Source organism: Chanodichthys erythropterus, chromosome 11 (assembly GCF_024489055.1).
Source record: "Chanodichthys erythropterus isolate Z2021 chromosome 11, ASM2448905v1, whole genome shotgun sequence".
NCBI classification, from domain to species: Eukaryota; Metazoa; Chordata; class Actinopteri; order Cypriniformes; family Xenocyprididae; genus Chanodichthys; species Chanodichthys erythropterus.
This window is the reverse complement of record NC_090231.1, coordinates 27,717,120-27,741,407: the sequence shown is the minus strand read 5'-3', so window position 1 is coordinate 27,741,407 and position 24,288 is coordinate 27,717,120. Positions and strand designations below refer to the sequence as shown.

At 37.8% G+C, this 24,288-nt stretch overlaps 1 protein-coding gene across 2 annotated transcripts in view; it reads left to right on the top strand.

The window, feature by feature from the left end:
• The first annotated feature begins 21,328 nt into the window (after positions 1-21,328).
• creb3l1 (cAMP responsive element binding protein 3-like 1) overlaps positions 21,329-24,288 on the top strand; it is a 38,745-nt gene continuing 35,785 nt past the window's right edge. For both annotated transcript variants that reach the window (XM_067400670.1, XM_067400671.1), the window contains exon 1: positions 21,329-21,665. In XM_067400670.1, coding sequence (XP_067256771.1) covers positions 21,564-21,665 — 102 coding nt within the window. In that variant the 5' untranslated portion in view covers positions 21,329-21,563. The remainder of the gene's footprint in view (positions 21,666-24,288) is intronic.

Genomic DNA, 24,288 nt, shown 5'->3' with positions numbered 1-24,288 from the left:
CTCAGTCCTTTCGATGTCTGAATAAAATTACCATAATAAGAGCAGTGAGAAAGTCCTGATGACTTGGACAGAGATCCAGGCATCCCTGAGGAATATGCAGACTTAAGGCCAGGGATCCCTCTTGTGGGAGTCATTTCTGTCTCATTTTACAGGGGTGACACACTGGATCATGTCAGTGTGTGCTAATATACAGCAGAGGCTACTGGTATAGATTGTGTGTGTAGGTGTATGTGCATGTGTGTTATTTTTGTGGGTTTAACAGGCACACTTTGTGAGTGATGTTCATCTTGCTATGCTGGGAGTAATCATGCAAGCCCTCACACAAATGGCACCGTAGCATATACTGTACTGAAAAGAAGAGGGGAAGTCTGAATCATAACATTGCAGAATAGTCAGCTACATCTGTGTGGTGTGTGTGTAAAGAGAACCGATAGCTTTATTATTATGCATTTCTCCATCTGTTACTAAATGTTGCCCAGACTTGTGCTGAGTTCATCTACATTTGTTTGCAGCACACTGACAAAGAGAAACTAGATCAGACAAGACCAGACTTCAAATAAAAATCTCCAGACCTCACACACCATACGCAGATGAGTTTGTCATAATAGATCAATTGTAGTGCTTCCTCACAGCACATTGCAGCGTTACACATGTAATCGAATGCTTCAGGGAGGCTAAATAGCATTGTTAGCTGCTGGACATAATGTGGTCCATTTGGTGTGCAGGGAAAAGAGGTATAAAACTAAGATGTTTCTTTTTTGACCAAAAAGTCAGAAAGCTATTGAGGTTGAAAGAAATTTAGCACTTATGTAGTTTGAATAGGATATTTAATGTATTTTAATTAGACATTTGAAGCTTTTATAATAACAGCATGTCAGCTTTGTCATGACAACAAATTTCTTTTTTCTCAAGTAACTCTTTCAAAACAGTTGCAATTATTGTAATCATTTCCATACTAATCAGTTTGTTTCAGTTCATTTGTGAGTGTGTACATGTTTACAAAGACTCCATATGTTTTTTATGCATACGACCAATGATTGAGTTTGTTACTCTAAAGCAAGTGTGACCAATTTCTACGGTTTTATGTTACTGAGAGCTTTTGTGCGGGCATTTTTGGAAGAGATTAAAATATGATTTGATAACAGTTAAATTGTGTTATATTTACACCATACTGTAAGTAGCAATGTCCAGTAAAACTAGACAGAAACCTAATTTAAGTTACGGAAATCCAGACACCACTTTCCTCACGCTGAGAATTGAAGGAAAAAAACTATCACTGAACTAAAAGAGGAATGGAACACAATGCCTTGATTAAAAAGGGAGCCGTAGCTTTATTATTTTAAGGATTATTCTCATGGTTTGGTGGACAGTGTGGTTCGTGAATCACTTAGGAAAATGACAGAGCTCAGAATGAAGTGGACTGTTTCTGGGTCAGTGTACAGTGCTGCTTTAGTGGGGGTTTTAGCCTCCTCATTGCATCCTTCTTATACAGACCAGCCCCCCAGTCTTCTGCTATTACCAACACACACACACACACACACAAACCACATCAGAACCGTGCGGCCTTGTGCTCTGTTCTCCACCCTCAGAAGTGTGTATGGTAGTGCTGCTGCTGAACAGGACTGTGGGAGCAGAGAGTAGACACACCCTTCTCTCTTTCTTTCAGACAGGCAGACACACTGACCCCATGGATTGATATAAATATCCCTCTTATTGCTGGCTGCTTCTGGGGTTGCTGCCTAAAGCGTCTCATTTTGGCTTCTGACCGAAATAACCAGTAAACCTCAGAGAATAAAAGACACAGAGAGAGTGCAAGAGAAAGAGAGGGTATGTAAGGTGTGCGTCTGAGACAATGAAGAATTTGGACAGAAGAGGGAATTCACTCCAGCTGAAAGCACAAACACATAAAACTCTGAACATAACACACACTTTTTGTTCATAAACTGAGGCTCACACATTTCCATATAGCTTTATTGCGATTCACAGGGTCCCAATACACATATACAGCTATATGAAAAAAGTGATGTCAACATTTTGGAATAATTAATGTTTTTGTTCACCAAGGCAGCATTTATTAGATTAAAAATAAAGTAAAACAGTAATATTGATGTGAAATATTAAATATATTTAAAAAAAAAAAAAAAAAAAAAAATATATATATATATATATATATATATATATATATATATATATATATATATATATATATATATATATATATATATATATATATATATATATATTATTTTAAATAAATGTTTTCTATTTTATATATATTTCAAAATCTTAATTATTCCTGTGATGGCCAAGTATATGAATGCCATTTATATCCTATAATAATTTACAATAATGCATGGAATTTTATGTGTGTTTATATATTTATTAAAAAAAGAATATATTGTTATACATTTAAAATGTCCAAATTCATGTGTATTTATTAAACAAAAACTAATACATAAAAATATCTTATGTTAAATTATTTTAATATATTTGTCACTTGAAAACTTATAAGGGCAATTGGAATATACCTTAAGTGTTTTTAACATATGATATTTCAGTCCCTGAGGTCTGAAAAATGAGTCACTTGTCTCTTTGGTTCAGGGATAAATCCCACCCCCTCCAATGACAATGTCGCATTAGAATATTGCATGTTGTTTATGTGAGAATCATTGAGATCCGCCTCGTTTGGTGAGTTTGTTTATCAAACTGCTCCTTTCTCACAGGCATCATAGGGAAATGTCAGGATCACACGCATCCACACACAAAGGAAAAGGTCACCCCCTCACAGCGCATTCTGTGACATCTAAGTCTGATCTGTCTCTGTCCTGCTGATGATTTTACATTATCATACTGATCACACACAAACCATAACTTAACATAGAACACAGTAGTTAAACTCGCACAATGATATGTGTGCCGACAAAACCACACTGTACAACATCAACATAACATGGGACAACTATAAATATAAACACTTTGTAAATCTCACAAATATATGTGGTGACATTTCAGCAAACATGCATTTTCTGTCAAGTCCCCCCATTTTAAAGAAAACACAACATAATAAAAAGGACTGTATTCTGTATGTTTTGCTGAATTATACATAACGAGCACATCTACTTTACGTACAAAAAAACACATGAACGCATGCACCAAATTGTAAATCTGAGACATTATTTAGTACAGTTGATGATTCCACAGTTTTCTGTGTTCTGTTGATCTTTTTACTCTGTCTCACTCTGCTGTGGATAAGTGTTCTCACACAGTCACAGTATGCACCGTAGGAGGCAAACAGCTCAGTGTTACTCTAATGCATGCTAAATATGGTTACACTAATTCTACCGCCCTTAATTTAGTACTTACATTTACCTCAATACACACTAAACACAAACTCAGCAGTCATACAATCCATATGAAATATACGTTTCGGTTACAGGTTCATGAGATTGAAAGGATTTCATTTCATATGGACAGTTATCATTTATCATAACATTTTATCACCTGCATTGAATTTCATAGAGCAAAACAAATTCAACTCAGATAAATATGGCTGGGCAAAGAGGACAATTGTATGTAAGATATTTTATGCAGAATGTTTATATAATGTAAAAACATATAAAATATTTTTTTTTAATAACGATTTAGCACATTTACCCCACAATTTCTCATTACTGTCTGCTATTGACTTTCTCATTATACTTTAATGATGATTCTCATTACGATTCAAAAGTTTAGGGTTGCTAAGAATTTATGTTCACCAAGGCTGCATTTATTTGCTCATAAAATACTTTAAAAACAGAATGTTTTAATTTATAAAGCTGCACTTTGTGAAAAAGAGAGATATCAGCAGGATGTTGGTGTTAGCAGTTTTATCTGGCATCTATGTATGAATGTGATTACGTGCAAATATCTCCAGGCCCCTAACAGAAATCCAAGAAATCTCAGGTCACTGTGCATTACCCTGTGGGAATACATGTTTTGATGCACTGAAATTAAACTGTGTCTAGGTCGCAGCATAATGTTGTTTAAACGTTACAATATTCCAAGGATCTGGCTTAAGGCATGTACAAAGCTGTCTCCATTACTCTTTCTCTATGTCCTTTTTTTTTTACATATACAACATTGTTTTCTTTTTTCACTCACCTTGTCACAGCACCCCCAATGTGTTGCGTACAGATAAACAAATGTTCATCCCTGTATGACACAACATTTTTAGCAATTTCATATTGTTCTCAGATCATCTGTGATAAGAGTGCTTGTCTAAAACAAGGATTTTTCAGAACAATGTTTTACCCTAAAAAAACCTCCCTGGTGATGACTAACAGACTGACTCACTGTTGTGCACACATTGCAACCCGGCTAAAAGATGCATAAATCAGAGGCAGCAGAACAGAGGAGTATGTTCTTTCCCTCCACAGATTGATAGTCTATTTTTAAACAAGTGATGCAATGTTTAGCCCTACCAATTTCTTGCATTAGAAAATTGGTTCTCAACTGGTTTTGGCCAAATGACCCAAAATGATTTATCGTACATAAGTTAGCAAAAACACCCTTAAAATTACACACTGAAATCTATTAAAATGATCATGGACTGTATGGATAAATAACAAGAAATGTCATTTACCCATAAGTCATTATTTAACAATAGTGCTGCTTAATATTTTTTGAAACCATGATCATTTTTTGGGGACTTTCAGGACCTCTGACTAGAATGTCCAACACACCATCTGAATAATCGAAAACTGGAAGAATGTTGTCTAATGTTCAGTATTTTATCTCTGGTAAAACTGAGGAAAAGAAGGACTAATCAGAACAAGCAAACAAACAATAACAGCAGACGAAATGAAGAGCTCCACACCGAGGCGGCCAACCGCAGTGCCATCTTGATTTTTTTTACACAGTTACAAATATCTCCTAAACACTTGTATGTGATATCTTTTGTGAATCATTTCTCTTTTGCTCTGTCTTCTTTTTCTTTCTCTCTCTGTACATTTTTCCTCTCATTTCATGCTTGAATGTTCATTCATCAGTCCTGCTCTAGCTGTTGTCATAGTATCGCTGGCTCTTCTTACACTGCACTGCTTTGTAAACTACGTAAGTACGATACCAGCTAGCATCTACGGTCATGACATTGTGACTCAGGTACGGTCAGCTTGTCACCTGCTCCAGACGTCATGGAAACACTGATTATTACTGCAGCGTACGTGAAATGAATGCTTGGCAAAATATTTTCTCCTCCCTCTTAATGTCTTTTTGTATTTTACTCTGTTGCTCTTGTTACAGTGCAGTTGACTGCACTGCAGTTTCTCTGACCCTCTCAGTACAAACAGATCCCATGTTCTTTAATGCGAGCGTGGTTGTCATGGATACAGTAGCTAGATAGCCTGTCATAGATTTTGAACACTGCTCAGAATCACAGAACGGCACCTCAGAGGCAAGATCTTACCAGTGCAGCTATTAACAGCGCACCTGTTAGGTCTCATTAACTTTGACTGAGTCCTGTGTAATGCAACGCTGCTTTTGCCAAAGGATTCAGCCTCCACATAATTACAGACTTTCACTGAATCAAAGCCAGAAAACCTAAAATAATCGTAAAATCATGTTCTTCATATGAAATGTGGGGCGAGATGTCAAAACATCAACGCAGTAACCTATTGAGAGGTCTTTTCCTTTCTTACAGGACATACTATCCTTTTTTAAATTTTCAACTTTGTGAAATGTTACTGTTTGAACATGAAATAGGTCTACAAAGCACAAAGTCCACTCCAAAGGGAGTTATTCTCTATATCTGTACTGTTTCTAAACTCCTTGAAACGCCTCGATTGCAGTCTTGAGTTCCCCTTCAAAGTGGAACTTGGACAATGGGTCATGGAGTTGACACCAGTGCTTCAGACACCAGTGACGCTGATGACGTCAAGGGAAAAGGCCTGGTTGAGTAGTGTTAAGTGTGTATTAAAATTCACAGTTATGGTATGGGCCATGACATTTCCAAAACACCCTTGAAGCGGTTGACCAATCACAACACAGAGCACTTTGCTCTTTTCTGAGGTAGAGGTTTCATAGAGACAGGAACTAAACAGAGTGTTACAGACAGACTGGGAAGAGAGGTGCTGCACCAATGTAAAATATGTGAAAAAATAATAATTAAAATATATATTTTTTAAAATTCAAGCATGATAACCTTGGTAAAAGAGCATAATATGGCTATTTTTTTAAAGGAGTCATGAATTGAGAAATCTAATTTTCCTTGATCTTTTGACATATAAGAGATCGTTGTACTATAAAAATATCCTGTAAGATTCAAAACTCAAATCTTCACTGTTACTCCAAAAACAGCTTTTATTGAAACCAAGCTCAGAAAAATAAAGATTTTTCAATACATATTGATACTGGAATATCTGAAATGCTTCCAATACTCATTTTCCACATACTTGATACCAACTGCGCTTTCTCACTCTCTCATATCTCCGACAAAAGTTGACACACAAACCTGCCTCCCCTCACTCGTTTCATTTGCTCCAGATGACACAGGATTGTGCATAATTTTACTCATTCCTGCAGAATTTGTGCTCACACCCAAAATGTGCACACATAAAGCCGCCTCCAGTACTAAATTGAGTTTTTATTTCACTGCTTATTGTGCTTAAATAGTCAAATACACACAAAAAAAAGATGTCAAAATGCTGGTCTTGGCGAGTATTCACATAAACTCAGTCAATTATGTTTTAAGTAAACATAAACGGTTGAGAAAGAAAACACGTTTAGAAGTATAATGGGTCCGTGTGTCAGGTCTTAACATGACAGCAGCCTAAAATACCTACCGACAAATCATGAAATATTATTAAAAACATCTATATGGAAGTTTTTCCCCATGGTATTGATGTCAAAATTATGACCAGTGAAAATGCTGAGTGGCTAGTAATTTTGGAAAACCACTTGCCACAGTGGCTGGTGAGCAAAATAGTTAATGTCAAGTCCTGCATGTGTCACTATTGCATACATTGCCTCAAGTATTTATATGTACTAAGTATTTGTAGTGCTGCAGTCAAACTGAATACTTGTGATAGTTGTGATTTGCTGTTCTTTCCTTTCCTTCAGAATTGATGGGGTTAATGCGCTGGATTTATTGGCTTTTGTTATTGTTTTGATCTAAGCCATTTGCTGTAATCTTGAATAAAAGCTTCAGTGAGTGACATTTGTAAGACATTACAACAATTTTCATTTTATTTAAATAGAACTTATGCTTTTTCACTTTTTCAACTTTAGTGTGTAATGTTGCTGTTTGAGCATAAAAAAAGATCTGCATGGTTGCAAAGCCCAAGCTCCCCTCCAAAGGGAGATATTTAACACTTTTTGAGAGCAACAACAAACGGCTTGTTGGGACTACAACGTGCTTCTTCCAGATGTTTTGAAGTCACAATGTCACTCATTTAAATAATCCCTGCCCACAGTATACGCAAAAGGGGACGAGGCCTGGTTGAGCTGCACTAGACAAGATGAAGAAGACCTGTTTTAGTAACATCTAGGCCCAATTACACCTAATGTCTTCAGAACATTTCCAAGGAGGCTAACAGAGAGCCTATCCCCGGAATTAGCCCAAGCTCTAGAGAGCAGAGGCCTCACAGGAGAACTCTTATATCTAGAGGAAGCCTAACAATGCTCCAGACCTAAAGCACTGGCGAAGGAGGCTCACAGAGAGCCTAACAGTTTGGCATCACTACCTGGTCCAACTCAAAGGAGGGAAGCCTCACCGTGATGACTCTCAAAGCAAGAGGAGGCCTAACTACATCCTTTGCCCAAAACAGCTTCCCAAGAGGCTCAATGAGCCTAAAAACTTTCTCCTCGATGCACCGGTTTCAACCTCTGAGCTTTGTGGCACATCCGTTGAAATGGTGGTTGGAAAGTTTTGAGAGGTGAAGGTTTGCTTCCCAGCTTTTAAACTTTTATTCCACACCAGTCCAGGTCCATGCTTCAAGCCACAAAGGGGTCTGGCCCGTTTGGCTACTTTATTGAGGCCTCCACTCCCTAGAGCTCCACCTGGATAATATTTGACAGTTTTAGGCTCTCTGTGAGCCTCCTTGTTATGTCTTAGGAATGGGGTATTGTTAGGTCTCCTCTCCATTTAGAGAGCTGTTATGCTTAGACCTCCACTCCTAGAGCTCGGCAGTGTCTTGGCTACTGTGAGTACTGTCAAGCCTCCTCTCACTCAGAAGGTTATCTTCTTGAGGTCTCTGCTCCCCAGAGCTCAGAAAAAATAAAGTAGGATAGATTGTGAGTTGTAGGCTGTCTGTGAGCCTCCTTACAAGAGGTCCTGAACATGGGGCGTTGACAGGTCTTCTCTAATTTTCAAGAGTTGTCCTACTGAGCCCTCTGCTCCAACAGCTTGGCTAGGAAGGTGGTGAGCTAGGTTGTTAGGCTCTCTGGGAGCCTCCTTGTCTACTGACCTTAGTGTGGAGTGTTGTTAGGCCTCCTCTCATTATGAAATACATTGTTTTTTGAGGCCTCCACTCTGCTGAGCTTTGTGCGTCAATCAGTTTGTGTTCTTTTTTTCTATGTAAGTTCTTGAGGCCTCTGTTCCTGAGAAGCTCTGGTCTATGATCACATTGCTGTTCTGCACCATAGGGATGAGGACTCCTTTGAGCCCTTCAACTTAGCTTAGCCAATAGGGCACTCATCCCTTCAGCATGGCAGCGTTGGTATTCCGTTCCACACAGCGCCCTCTAGAGGATGCAGCACGAGTTCCCTTTCACAAGGGAATGTCTCAGGTTACACATGTAACCATGTTTCCCTGATAATAAGGAACAAGATGCTGCATCCCTTTGTCATGCTTCCGGCATTCCTGCACACGTCACCTTCAGATAAAAAGTGGATGATGTATTTCACAGGTGCCCTTTTAAACTCATGGTCACACCAGTGATGACGTCATAGGCTGCCGCTTGCCAATGTCACTTTCATTGTCATGTTCGGTAGGGCTGTGACGGTTGGCATGACAACCGCGCCACCGCAGTGGAATTTTTTTTAGCAGTGACGGAAAAAATCTGCAGCCTGTCCGTCATTTTGACAGATTATGTAGCTTGTAACTGTAATTTCCACCCCTGTCCAGTAGGTGGTGAGTGCGCTCCAGTGTGGCAGCCGAGCGCGAGTTCAGTCTCCAGAATAAAATGAAAACAATGCGCTTGATTACACACAGACGAGCACCCAGATTAAGTCAATTTTATAATAATAAAGTTAATGATGCTTACTTACATAATTGTTTTGTTTAAGTTTATGGTCAACGAATGGCTTTTCTGAGGTATAATGTTAGGTGACATTGTTTGCAACACTGATGACTGACGTGATACAGATTTCGGTAAGCTACTTTATCTTTAAACATATTTTTTTATTTTCATTCATGTTTATTTCGTTCTGTACAGTAGTAAAGAGGAAAGGATGATCGCATTCACTCACAATCTGTGACAAGTGTTCAAGATGAAAACTGTAAAGTGACGCACAGTCTTTGATCAACTTTCTGTCTTTTCATAATATAAATAAATGCATAGCCTATGCCTATTTGCTTATCCTTGGATGAAATCAGAAGCTATTAAATGTCTTATTAATATTGTAAAATTAATATATAAATTAATATATATATATAAAATTAAATATATAAAAATTAAAATGACGGGTAATTATTGATTATGATGGATTTTTTTTACGATCATGTCCATCAAAATGACGGCGACACGCAAGTCTAACGCAACCTCTAAAACCTATATATATATATATAAAACCACCACCACCGCAACACCGCCAGTTGTTGGTGATTTACCACCACTGTAGTAAAAATTTGCCACCGTCACAGCCCTAATGTTTGGACTCACTCATGTCATAGCGCCCTCTAGGGGACGCATCATCTCATTCCCTATTCTCAGGGAACCATGGTTACATGCATAACTTGTGACATTTTTATGTAAAAATCTTTACCTTATAAGTGGACCTCAGAGAACATTAAAATTTTGAAAAATGCAGTTCATGACCCCTTTAAACAAAAACTCAAATTAAATTCATTATTATCCTCATTTGATTTAATCTGACATCTTGTGAAACTTAAATATTTGTAGGTTGTTCTGATCTAAGCCACACCTGCCCTGGCTGTTGTAGGACATTTCTTCTTTTCTCTTTCAATGACCCTCTCACACCCGACTCACTGAAATATTGAACTACATTGATGGCTATCGGCCCTGCTTGTTTCAGCAAGAAAGGCTGGGTTTCACAGGCCTGCTTTGTCAGAGGGCCCGGAGCTGTGATAGGCAGTACAGAAGGATTGTTCTCGGAGGCTGCTCGCTGATTGTGTGTCCTGACCTTCCTGTCTTCAGTACCCATGCTCAGTTATCTGGTTTCAGTAGGTATATGGAAACTCCTTCACCTGTGGCTATGATGTTACATACAGTAAAGAATTGAGAGATTGAAAGAGGGTTTTACTCTGTTTATCTGAACACTGGGGCATTCAGATTGAATAAGTGTGTTTGTTTTGAGTGTGTGCAAGATTTGCGCTTCTGTTATTTAAGGTGAAAATTTAAAATTTATGTAAAGGTGGGTGCACACTGTGCAATTTTGGCCACGAATGGTTCATCTGAGACAAATTTTAAGAATCCTAAAAGATTCCTATAATCCTAGGCTAAAATCTGTAGCATTTGGTCGTTAGTTTGACATATTCACTGACAGCCGATTAATGGCTGTTGCGATCAAATTTTACCTCTGACGAAATTCTGGCAGTGCCAGAAGATTTGGCGTACAGTCCTGCAGTGTAAAGCCGAGTTCAGACTGCACGATTTTAGCCCCGATTTTGGCTCGCCGACAGGTTTTGAGAAATCGCCGTCAAATGCCCGAAATCACAAGCAAATCAGAGCTCGTTCACGCGAGTGACAATCACGCAGTGTGAATGAGCAAAGACGCGATCTGAGAGAATCGCAGACGAGTCGCCGACGCCCGTGAGATATTTGGCAGTCGCCGATTCAAAATCCTGCTCAAAAAACTACATCGGCGATGACTGACAGCCAATGAGAGAGCAAGATACAGAGCAGCGGGGAGTTCGGAGAGGAGTAATAGAGTGCCCCAGGGATGACGCGTTTTTGTAGGCAAAACCCGGAAGCGAGTTAGCATTTTAGGACTTCCGGTTCCAACGCCGTAAAGTCTATGGGTTTTTTTAATGGGTTTTTGCTAAATCGCCTGAAATAAGGTCTGTTGTTAACAAAGCCTCTAAATACTTTCACGTTTTGATCTATGGCATAAAACACACCAGTTATAACCCACTTGTGATTTTTTAAAACTTTTACTGTGTCTTAAAATCGGCGGTTGCTAACAAATTGCTAAAAGGGACTACTTCCTTTTGACGGGGACTTTAGACGTCATCATGACAAACGGGACATTTGAACAGCATTTCTCATGAAAAAGTGGATAAGTATTCATACACAGCACAGATCATAATCAGCGAGCATGTTTTTAAATAGAGTTGTTTTCTAAATAAAGTTTGAGGACGCTTGGTGGTGACGACGTTGATCCGCGACCATGGTGTGCTGTAGTCCGTTTATAGCCTACTGTTAGCCTTTTATATCTGACCACTTTATTTAGACTTCAAAATCTATAAATGTTGTGTTAACTTGTAAAGATTATCTTGATAGACAAAACGTGTAAGAGTCATAACCCTTTGTTAAACACAGAGCTTATTTTCTGCGATTTTCCAAAAATCTATGTGAAAAATGAATAGGCTTTCAACCGAGGGAACCCGTGCGGCGCTAACTTCCGGGTTGGCCTACAAAAACGCGTCATCCCTGGGGCACTCTATAGACCACAATATCAGCAAGCATGGCTTCGTTTCAGATAAATATTACAATTCTATCAAACAGAAACAAAGCACGAACATTTGCTTGCCCATCCGCAACAGCAGCACATTGAAAAGTTATTTATTTACCTCCAACTCTCGTTGCAGAACACACAATCCACAGTCTCCCCAACCATTTCCTCCTCCATATTCTTCTTTTCTTTTTCTTGTTTTCGCTGCAAATCAGCACACAGGCAATTCGTATTGCAAGCTTCTTGCGGGCTACCGTTTTTAGTAATAATAATAATAATAACTCAGGTCTTGCACGCGTGATATCGCGTTGTTTCCTTGTCACATCTCGCGTGTGTTTCGTTGTGAAACGTAGTTTGTGTGCCAGACAGAGTTGTCGCAATTCTTCCTATTGTAAAGTCATGCAGTGTGAACCCTTCTGTCGCCGATCCATCGTGCAGTTTGAACACAGCAGCGACTGAATGCTGGCCATGCAGTGTGAAAAGAACAGTGACCAGACTACTTTGAAAATCGTGCAGTCTGAACTCGGCTTAACTTGTTTATGACGAACGTCAAATTGTCTTCATTTTTCAAGCCGTGATCAAAATTAATGAGATTTCTTTGTTAGCCACCATTTCAGTCTCAAGTGGAATGCAGCTCAAAGTCACCAAATATGGGTTGATGGTGTAAAACTCTGGATAAGTTTTCATGCGCATGTCCGTTTTTAATGTGTCTTGACTGTCGTACAGTCTGACATAAATGACAGCTGAGATCCCACAGTGTGACATGAGGATCAGGTTTGTACGGTCTGACAAGCAACAATCGTAAAGTATAAAAATAGTTTATAGTTTATATACACTTTTAAACTAGTGAAAATAGAAAATAGAAAAAAGAGTTTTACCGTTTTCGAATCCATTCAGCCGATCTCCGGTTCTGGCGGTACCACTTTTAGCATAGCTTAGCATAGTTATCATTGCGCCTGCTGCAGCCATGATACGGCAGCAAAGTTCCTTGATTATTACGCCTGAATGAGAGTATAGTTCCTAGCCATATCAGCCTAGAAAATCACAAATTTTTATTTTCTGTCGGTCTTAGTACACGATTTAACTACAGAAGAGTCAAGTTGTAAATAGGAAAAATATCAAAACTCTTTGGTGATTTTTAAGCGCGATGCTAACGGTCTAATCAGATTCAATGAACTATGCTAAGCTATGCTAAAAGTGGTACCGCCAGAACCGGAGATCGGCTGAATGGATTCGAAAACGGTAAAACTCAACTGTTTAACTCTAGGGGAGTTGGAAAATGAACCTATTTTCAAAAACAGTGGAGTGTTCCTTTAAGGCTAGTTCAAACTGCACGGACAGACACCTTCAAACTACAACAAACACGTTCCATTTGTCAGGTTTTGTCGGATCAATGTATTACCCCTGTCGGCATCTGTTGCCATTGGTTTGTGCTTGTTTTCGGATATTGAACGTGTCAGGTCGTGTAATGTCTTAGAAATGACTGACTAATCTTGTGAATTTCTGTCTGTCGGTGCAGGGGATAATAAGAGAGAGATAATCTATTTCAAACTCTGGAAGGAAATTCACTATTGTCATCTTATTTAACCATATTTAACCTAAAGGGTCATCTTACTCTCTGGCATTGTGATGTCATTTTAGTGGTTTCCCTTATAGAATTGTAATTAGAGCTGGTTTGTATGACACTTTCGTGATTTATTTAAAAGTATATTTAATAGTATTCTATACAGTGAGTATTTCAGCATGACTGAAAAGCTGCTGATCAGAGAGGTTTGTGTGGGGATGAGGATGGGGGGTTGGAATGCAGCTCAAAATCACCAAATGTGTATGGGTTGATGGTGTAAATCTCTGGACAAGTTTTCATGCACATTCATGCCGTTTTTAATGCGTCTTGACTGTTGTACTGTTTGACATAAATGACAGCTGAGATCCAAGTGTGACATGAGGATCGGGTTTGTACAATCTGACAAGCAACAAAGACTATTATTATTCGTATAGTGTGTATCCGGCTTAAGAGACATACACATATGAACTGAAATTTGAGCAGCAAGTGTCCACTCTCTGATTGACAGATCAAGAGCTTTCTGATATTTAATACCCTCTTCCTATAAAATTATAATGGATTAATAAATTGAATTAATAAATTCAGTTAGAATAATACGATTCTACTGGTTGTTGTTAACAATCATCACATGTAATCAGTACACTCTAAAAAATGCTGGGTTAAAAACAACCCAAGTTGGGTTGAAAATGGACAAACCCAGCGATTGGGTTGTTTTAAACCAGCAGTTGGGTTAAATTTTTGCCTAATCTGCTGGGTAGTTTTACTTAACTCAACTATTGTTTAAAAATTACAGTATTGCTTACTTAAAATGAATCCAAAATTGAAAATTAACATTTATTAATATGTTTAATAAATGAACATTTTAATTTCATTTTAGATTCATTTTAAGTCAGCAATATAGTCATTTTCAAACAATAGTTGGGTTAAATAAAACTACCCAGCAGGTTGGGCAAACATTAAACCCAACAGTTGGGTTAAAACAACCCAATCGCTGGGTTTGTCCATTTTCAACCCAACTTGGGTTGTTTTTAACCCAGCATTTTTAGAGTGTATCAACAAAAGCCATCTTTGCCTTGCCAAGGTGGAACAGAAGTTGTATGTAGGTGTATTTAAACTTTATTTATTTATACTTTAAAATACTGATTCATTTAGGAACAAATGCCTTTTTAATTTAGGAACAAAAGTCTTTTTAAATGGCTCATTAAATTATTATTCCCTCAATCGATTTGTTAACAAATGCTGATTTATTCAGCAACGAAACACCACCATGAGACACATCTTTGAGACAGGAATTTTGCAGGTATTCCCATAGTGTAATAGAGCAACAACAGAAAATATTGTCTAAAATGTAAGTTGCTTAATATTAACTTATTGTTTATTGAATTGTTGTCTAAAATCATTATTACATTTGCAATTTTGCTGATATTTGTCAAAAAATTATATTCATTTTGGTGGCACTATTGCCCCAGTTTTTTCCAACCCTGGGCAGTTATATATAGACCTATTTATATATATGAGAGGAATGTTAAGAGTGGTCTTTCTAAATGAGATAATTGGCTTTTATATTGTTTTTGCCCTAAAGCAAATGATTATAATATAATCTGGTTATTCAAATTATTGAATATTATCATATTTACTGTAATATTATATATTATATTAATATTACTGTAATAAATTGACAATGTATCTTTCTTTCTTTGTTCACTATTAATGTCAGATGTATAAACTTAAAGAAAGACATATTTTTCACATTCACTTAAACTTTATTTTTCACAATGCAGATTTTACTTTAAAAAAGCCCTTAGTTTAAAAACCTCTGTGTTAGAGGGCTGAATGATTTTGACTTTGATCGCTTGTGCTGGGGTTAGTTTTCAAAGATGAGGTTGCCTGTATAATATTTGTGCATGTATGTCCACATGAGATTCATCCTAAAAAGCTTTGGAAAACCTCATTTGAGTCCTGTGTGATTTGCTGCTCACCTGACAGGTGATCTTGAATATTCTGTTGTATCTAACAACTGAGTGACAGAGTTCAGGGTGATACAGGTGCAAAGAGAGAGAGAGGGGGGGTAAAAGGAGTGCTGGCCCTCACTCATAACACACACAGACATAGAGAGTAATGCTATAATCACATGCCACTCAGAGTGTACACTCTAGTCTGTAATTAAGGAGTGAAGGCTCAACGGTGCTTTTTGGAAAAGGGATGATCATCTCTGCTTCGTTTCTCTCTGCGTTGTGCGTCGCAGTGTCACCCGTGCCCTCTGGATAGCAGTGCGTGTGAGCGTAAATGGCTGTGTGTGATTAGTGAAGAATATGAAGAATGGATGGAGGGGAGATAATGAATAAATAAGATGAAGCTGTGGGAACGGAGAGCAGAGACGCTGATGCCGCTGTCAGCTGTATTGTACTCTCAAGCCCTTTCATCAGCACATCCCCTCACAGACCAAACCATAACCTTACTCCTCAGCAACATTAGCCTCAGCAGAGCAGTGAACATATTAGTCATCTAATTAGTTAATTAAGAGACAAAAAATGTCTGATTGGATTATGCATTGAGTGTTAACCTTTATTTCCTGTCCCTGACATTCACTACTGTCTCCCGGTTGTGCTGCAGACATCATGAAATTTAACTGATTTGAACTAGATCAGCTAAACCAGTACATTGATGCCTGTATTATAAAACAATCTGCTTCTTTTTTGTTATTACAATAATATTAATGTTTTTGTTCGAGTATAGTGCTCATAGAAATGATCTCTTGTAGACTGTTGTACCCTAAAGCATAGATATTGGTTTCTGACAACGTGAAAATTAATCTTTTTCATTCGGTTTTTTAACAACTCATTCTGAATTTCTCTTCCTCTTTCTTTTTTCCGTTATTCACAGTTGTAAATATCATACCATTATCACCCTCTGCTCTGGAGACGTATGAAAGCAGGATAGAGAAACTCAGTTGAAGTGGGTAAATATTGGGGCCTTCATGGACTTGAAACGGAATGTCAAAAACACTGACTTTCAAACAGGTTTCCCAAACAGATTTCTCAAACACTCACCTTGTCTGTCATTGGTTGATCAAGCAGATTGTTGCTACCCAAACTCAGGCCATTTGTGAGCAGTGTTGGGGAAAGTTACAAAGTAATGCATTACAACATTGCAATACTCCATAAAAAAGTAACTAATTTTGTTAATTGTGTAAATGCTTTCTCACATTTAGTTTAGGACTGCAACAACCATCATGTTCACACAGCACACACAATGTCTCTGCACTTACTTCCGATTTCTCTTAACATGGGGACAGGAAAGATGTCAGTCAATAAATAGGAAAACAAAGTAACTTGCATTGCTTATTTGAAAAAGTACACATATATTTTGTTATAAATTTAAAAGTAATGTGTTACTTTACTAGTTACTTGAGAAAAGTAATCTGATTACATAACTCCTGTTACTTGCATTACACTCAACACCGTTTGTGAGTAAGAGATGTTTTGAAGAATGTTTAAAATCTTTTTGTCTTTCATTGTAAAGATAATGAGGTCCAAAATTATACTGGACCCCAATGACTTTAAATGCATGGACATTTAAAAAAAAATTTTTGTCTTGTGTTCCACTGAAGAAGAAAGTCACACAGGCTTGAAGCAAAAGGGTGAGTAAATCACTGATTTATCTATCCTTTTAAGCTGAAATAGGGAAAATATATACAATTTTAAACTAGTGAAAATAGAAAAAAAGTGGAACTCTTAAAGGGTTAGTTCACCCAAAAAATTCTGTTCTTAATTACTCACCCTTGTGCAGTTCCACACTCGTAAGATCTTCGTTGATCTTCGGAACACAAATTAAGATATTTTAGTTGAAATCCGATGGCTCTGTGAGGCCTCCATAGCCAGCAATGACATTTCCTCTCTTAAAATCCATTAATGTACTAAAAACATATTTAAAGGTCCCGTTTTTCGTGGTTTTTTGAAGCTTTGATTGTGTTTATAGTGTGCAATATAACATGTGTTCATGTTTCGCATGTAAAGAAAACACAGTATTTTTCACATAATTTACTTATCTGTATACCGCTGTTTCCATTGTCATAAAAACGGGCTGATGACTTCCTTGTTCTATGAGGTCCCTCCTTCAGAAATACGTAACGAGTTCTGATTGTGCCAGCGGTTCCTGTGTTGTGATTCGACAGCAGTTTAGCGCATCCTGCCCGGAAAGGTCACACCTCTTACCATAACGTGGAGATGCACGCGCTCAGTGTTATTGTTAACATGTCTTTAATTTTACCCTATCAATCTGAGCCAGAATCAGACCCGGTGATTGGACTGCGGGATGAAAATAACAGCGTTTCGACGACATGGCGACAAACACACTCTACAAACGCAATTCTTGTGTATTCCTGTGGGCGGAGGTTAGTCAAAAAACTGTTTTAGTGACATCATTAAAGAAGGAAGTAGAGGGATGTAGTCCAAACTGGCCGTTCGATGTAGACGACTTTTGTTAAATAAAATATCTCGCTTGGCATTGAACTTTGAGCTTTAAAATTTTACAGATTTTATTTATACTCTAACAACAACATTACACACTAACTAAAGTTTGAAACATGGGATCACGAAGAACGGGACCTTTAAATCAGCTCATGTGAGTTCAGTGTTTCAATATTAATATTATAAAGCGACAAGAATATTTTGGTGCGCCAAAAAACAAAACAAAATAACGACTTATTTAGTGATGGCCGATTTCAAAACACTGCTTTAGGAAGATTCGGAGCACAAATGAATCAGCGTGTCTAATCATGATTCAGATCGTGTGTCAAACCACCAAACTGCTGAAATCATGTGACTTTGGCACTCCAAACTGCTGATTCATGTATGCTCCAAAGTTTCCTGAAGGTTTGTTTTGAAATCGGCCACCACTAAATAATTTGTTATTTAGTTTTTTTTTTTGGCACACCAAAAATATTCTCGTCACTTTATAATATTAATATTGAACCACTGTACTCACATGAACCGATCTAAATATGGTTTTAGTACCTTTATGGATATTGAGAGAGGAAATGTCATTGCTCCCTATGCAGGCCTCACTGAGCCATCGGATTTCAACAAAAATATCTTAATTTGTGTTTCGAAGATTAACAAAGGTCTTATGGGTGTGGAACGACATGAGGGTGAGGAATTAATGACAGAATTTTCATTTTTGGGTGAACTAACCCTTTAAGGCTAGTTCAAACTGCACGGACAGACACCTTCAAACTACAACAAACACATTCCATTTGTCAGGTTTTGTCGGATCAATGTATTACCCCTGTCGGCATCTGTTGCCATTGGTCGGCGCTTGTTTTTGGCAATTGAACATGTTCAGTCGGCATCTGACGGTTCGTGTAATGTCTTAGAAGTGACTAACTGTAATCTTGTGATTGTCTGTCTGTCGGTGCAGTGTATATAAGAGAGAGATCATTTCTTTCAAACTTTGGAAGGAAATTCACTATTTTCATCTTATTTAACCATATTTAACCTAAATGTATGTCATTTTAGTAGTTCCCTTATAGAATTGTAATTAGAGCTGGTTTGTATGACACTTTCAAGATTTATTTCAAAGAATATTTATTAGTGTTCTATACAGCAAGTATCCCAGCATGACTGAAAAGTTGCTGATCAGAGAGGCGTGTGTGGGGATGAGGATGGGGGGTTGGAATTTGCAGACCATGTGGAGACACAGGGCAGTAAATAAAGTGAAACCTCATGGTTGCTTTGCTTAATGGTGTTTTTCCAGCATGTCACCTTCCACATACTGTTTATGGGATGTGTGTGTGTGTGTGTGTGTGTGTGTGTGTGTGTGTGTGTGTGTGTGTGTGTGTGTGTGTGTGTGTGTGTGTGTGTGTGTGTGTGTGTGTGTGTGTGTGTGTGTGTGTGTGTGTGTGTGTGTGTGTGTGTGTATTTATTGCACAGGGGGAGGACGGAAGCTTCACATGACCATAAAAACCATACGGACAGCAGAGCTGACCAGGTGTGAGGGTTACCACGACAACTACAAAGAGAGAGAACGAGCTCTCCAGTGTTTACAGGCTGTTTGACGTCAGAGAGATTCTTAATCTGTGGAAATAAGAGGATGCAGTTTAGCTCAAAATATCACTGTTTCACCTGCATCACATGCACGTTTAGAGGGCTATCCTATTTTCACAGTGTGGTAGGGTTTTGGTCAGTGATCACATACTGTGGGACTCTTCCACTGAGATTTCTGTGTGAATCATCATGATATAGATTACATTTCTGCTGAATATTTTTCAGAATGACCAAAACAGTATTGATGTGCGTGTTTGGTATGAGTTTAGTCACACATGGGCCATCTGTTTGCCTCATATCATTTGATGACTCTTTAGTGTCTGTGTTTTATATCGTTACTTTCTAAATTAAATTACTTTTAAAAATGTTTATGACTTAGCTGACTGTCACACATTATCCTGGTTGCTAACTTGTGTATATGATAATACAGAGTCATAGATGTTTCTTTTGATCACCACAACCCATAATAATTAGCTAGTAAACCCTTGGACTGCTATGAAAATGACACAGGTACGATCCCAGGTTAGGGAAACCTGTAAATTAGAGACTTGCTGAGAGAACCTTATCACCATTGTATCCTTGAGCTAACCTGAACTTGGTACATGATTTTCACATGTAAAATCAACCATAACAACCATGGGTAGTTGAAAATAATCATTGATATCTCCACCTTCACTTGTTTTAAAAATAACTGGATAACTGGAGTTACATAACACAATGTCATTTTGTAATCATATGTAATGTGTAGAAGGTAGGATGTGAATTGAAAAATGACACCTTTCACTGGATATAGAAATTCCATTATTGAAGAGCAGGTTTCTATAAAACTAGGGCAACTGGAAAGAAAGAGAATGACAGGAGAAAAAGCAAGAAAGAGAGCTATAACAGTACCTGAGGTAAAGTTACTGGTGAGAAACCTCTGCCAATGAGGAAAAGAATTTCTCAGTATTAGGTTTCATCCTTATAAACTCTTGTGTGAACCAGCACACTTGATCTGAAATGATTTCTCATCACTTGAATTGACTCTTAGCACTCAAGAGCAAATAATCGGAAGGAGGAGAACAAGCAGTCAAATTGGTGAAATGAATCAATGGAATTAATCTATGTAATCAGACACTGAATCATCTTCATCATCTTCCACTCATGTATGTGTCTTATCCCCCTAGTGAACTGTATTGCACTTACACAACTGGAAAGTTATCCAATCAGACAGATATCATTTGTCATTCAAAATTATGAAAAAATAGGTTGTGTGAAGAATGCACAGAAGAGTATTGGTGCATGGTCAATAATGGTTGTAATTTCATAAACAAACCCTCTGTACTTTATAATCCAAACACTAACAGAGAACATCACGCTGTTTATGGGCCAGCTCCGTTTTAATGCTAGTTCCTAAATTTCATCTAGTTATATAGTTTATAAGCTAGCTCACATTTAAGACTGTTATTGTCAGGACAGTATATTTACTGCAGAGTGAAGAATTTAACAAATAAAACAAGACCTCTGAAGTCATTATGTCTATTTACATGTGTCCTCTGGCATTGTTAAATTCATATTTTTGCTTTCAGAGTGTAGGCCTATCTGAGATCAATTTTAATCTCCACCTTTAAAGAGCATTGCGTGAATTCAGCATGATTAATGTTTCTGTCATGAAAACATTATACTATTGGTTTTAAAAGTGAAATTCAGGATTGGGTAATGGACAGTCAAGGCTGTATGCTGTATAGTTTTCAGTCTTTCATGTGCGTCAATGGCTGAAGTGCTCGGAAATCAATGCGCTGTCGCTTTAAACGAAGTGAAAGGTGGGCGTTACCGGGCGGGGACAACATTAAATATGTATCAGTCTAGTTACCCCTCAGAGACTTATCGCAGATGAATGATACAGAGTTGCAAGAGCCACACACGGCCACTTCGCTTTAATCACGTCCAATTTATCCGACACTTCCAGAGAAGTGTAAATGGGCAGGCTATAGACGCTCGGTGGATGAAGGCGTCTTGACGGTGCAGACGAGCGCACGTCGCTTAAGCCATAGCGATTTTTGAATCGGAATTCAACAATTTTGCAACCAATCTCACCTTTGAGATATTTTTCCTCCCCAAAGCCTTTTTTATTCACAGCCGATATGGACACCATATTGGACAACTTCGGGTCGGACAAACTTTTTCCCAATTCCAACCTGTTGGACCTAGAGGATCTGAATGAGAGCGATTTCTTATCCAATGTGGTAAGTCAAACATCTGCATCTTCCTTCATTATTAACAGCAGCAGAGAGGGGGAAGGCATAGTCTTTTTTTTTTTTTTTTTTAAATTTGTGAGTGTATTTATCATTTTGAACAATATTTTTCCTGCCCTCATATTTTGACTTTTATGTCATATTTGCTCATAAAGACTTTTTTTGTTGTTGTTGTTGTTATCATTAATATATATCATAAATATATGCTCATGCTTACATTACATTATTTACATCAGCAGTACATCTCAATGAATTGTCAAACTGACCATGAAGTGATCAGGCAGGATCTTTAATTCAAACACACACACACACACACACACACACACACACACACATATATTAGTAACTGTGTTTATTGGTCTCACGTGTCTGGGCTGTTGTGCTGTAAATTAAACATAAACAATGGCAGGAGTTCTCAAGCTGTTAAGTTTGCCCAGCTGCAGACAGATAGGGTCACTTTCCAACTTCAACCGGACCTTTGGGTAGCGGGGGGGAGGTCTCGCTAATGTGTTATTTATTCAAACCACGCCCACACACCGTATCATGCTGTTTAACCAAATCACACCCATAAAGCAATTCCTAACCAAGCACACGGATCGCTTCATCCTGTTTCTCGTGTCCTGCCACAACCGGTGAATTAAGATGCTCAAGTTATTGGACTTTGAAGCATATTTGCTCTCATTTTGGAAGTCAGAAGCACAACTGACGGGTTTACCTGGTACTGTAAAGAGAGTGAGAAAACTAATTTAGTGGGGAACCTATTTTTATACCATCACGATGCCAATGAAAAACAAAATACCAATATTACTTTTCTAAGGCGATATTTGCAGTTAAGTTAATGCTATCTTACTGTGAGGTAAAGGATGTATATGAGGTAACTTTGGGCAAACAAACTGCACATCAAAAAACATGCGTCTTCCTTGTGAAGACATCAGAAGTTACCATAAGAAGGAGTATTTCACCCAAAATTGTACTCTCCATCATTTCTTTCTAAATCAGACTTTTGTTTTTCCATGGAACATTAATGAATTGTTTTGAGAATATCCCAGCCTCTTATTTTTATAAAGGTCTATTGAAAGTGAAAGTGAGGGGCTGTAGAGGTCCAAAACATAAACTGTTTATCAATGTGTGGGAAATAAAAGTATTTTAAAAGAGGTCTCTCTGGCTCATGCACTATATTCCAAGTCTTCTTTAGCCAAGTCTTCTTATCCAGTCCCCATTCAATCCTTGAAAAAATAGACCGACCAGTTATTAGTCCTAATGTGTTCCATGGAAGAAAGTCATACAGGTTTAGAGTGATGAGAGCGGATAAATGAAGACCGTATTTTCATTTTTGCATAACCTGTTCCTTTAATAAGGTCAGTTGGAAAGTAGCGTTTGGGTTGTTAATGCATTTCATTTGAAGCTAAGCAGTTCTACGAGCATATGATCCATTAGGAGCCCAGGACACTTCTGCAGTTTCCACAGTGATTCAGACACTCCTATGGCTAATGCTTCTGACCGACACACATTCATGCTGAGGTCCTTTTAATCCCTTCCCAGAGAGACCGAGAGAGAGAGGGAAAGAGACATCACAAATGTCACTATTATGAGGCTCAGATGAGATGGAACAGTTTTGACCTTTATTTTAAAAGGGAGCATCTTAGGATCTCTTTGAGATGGACAGACTAGAGATACTGCAGCCTCATATGAGCTACCTGAGCCTAAATGCTGTTTTCTATAATACAGAGTGGTTGGCATATATGATAAATTGTATAATGTATCATACTTCCTCAATGTAGATGCAGTGGTCAGATAGATAGACAGAGGTAGCTGACATGGCAGTGTCCTGCGTTTTGACAAATTTCATCTAAAACAATTTCAAAGGAATAATTCACCCAAAAAGGACAATTCTGTCATCAGTTTCTCACTCTCACCCCGTTCCAAACATGTATGACATTCTTTTTAATGCGGAACACCAAAAAAAAGGATATTTGGTAGTGTTTGTAACCAAACAGTTTTGATGACCATTGACTTCCATTGTATGGACAAAATTTCTGTGTGTGTATAAACTATCACTTTGAACAATATTTATTTTTACCTTCTTATATGATTACATTTATGATTATGTATGCATTTTGTGATCTATATTAATCACATTAAGAGACTATATGGAATATTTTTACTTTAAAAATTTGTCACACCACAGGACCTTTTAAAATCCCTCTGTAGTCAATCATTTTATCCCTTAAAACTCATCTTTGATCACCAAAATGACATTTAAAAAAAAATAAAAAATCAAGTGAAAAAAATTTCTTCATGCCTTAAAATAGCTTGAATGTAACTCTACACCCTTGCCTCATTTAATATACACAGATCAATGAATATGCAAATTAGCCCCGCCTCCACTCGCTCACGCCAGCTCGGAGAGCCTTGTGTTGCTATATTGATGAGCAGTTTGTTGTTTGTGTTGTGGATATTTAAGAAAAAAGCTTGCTTCGCTTCGTATATTCAGTTTAATTTCTGATGCTTAAATTGTGTTTTAAATTATGAATTGGTAAATGCCTTTGCAAAACGGTCGGAATCCACTTGCATTTGTTTGGACTGCTCTCTCACTGAATAACCTGAAGCGATT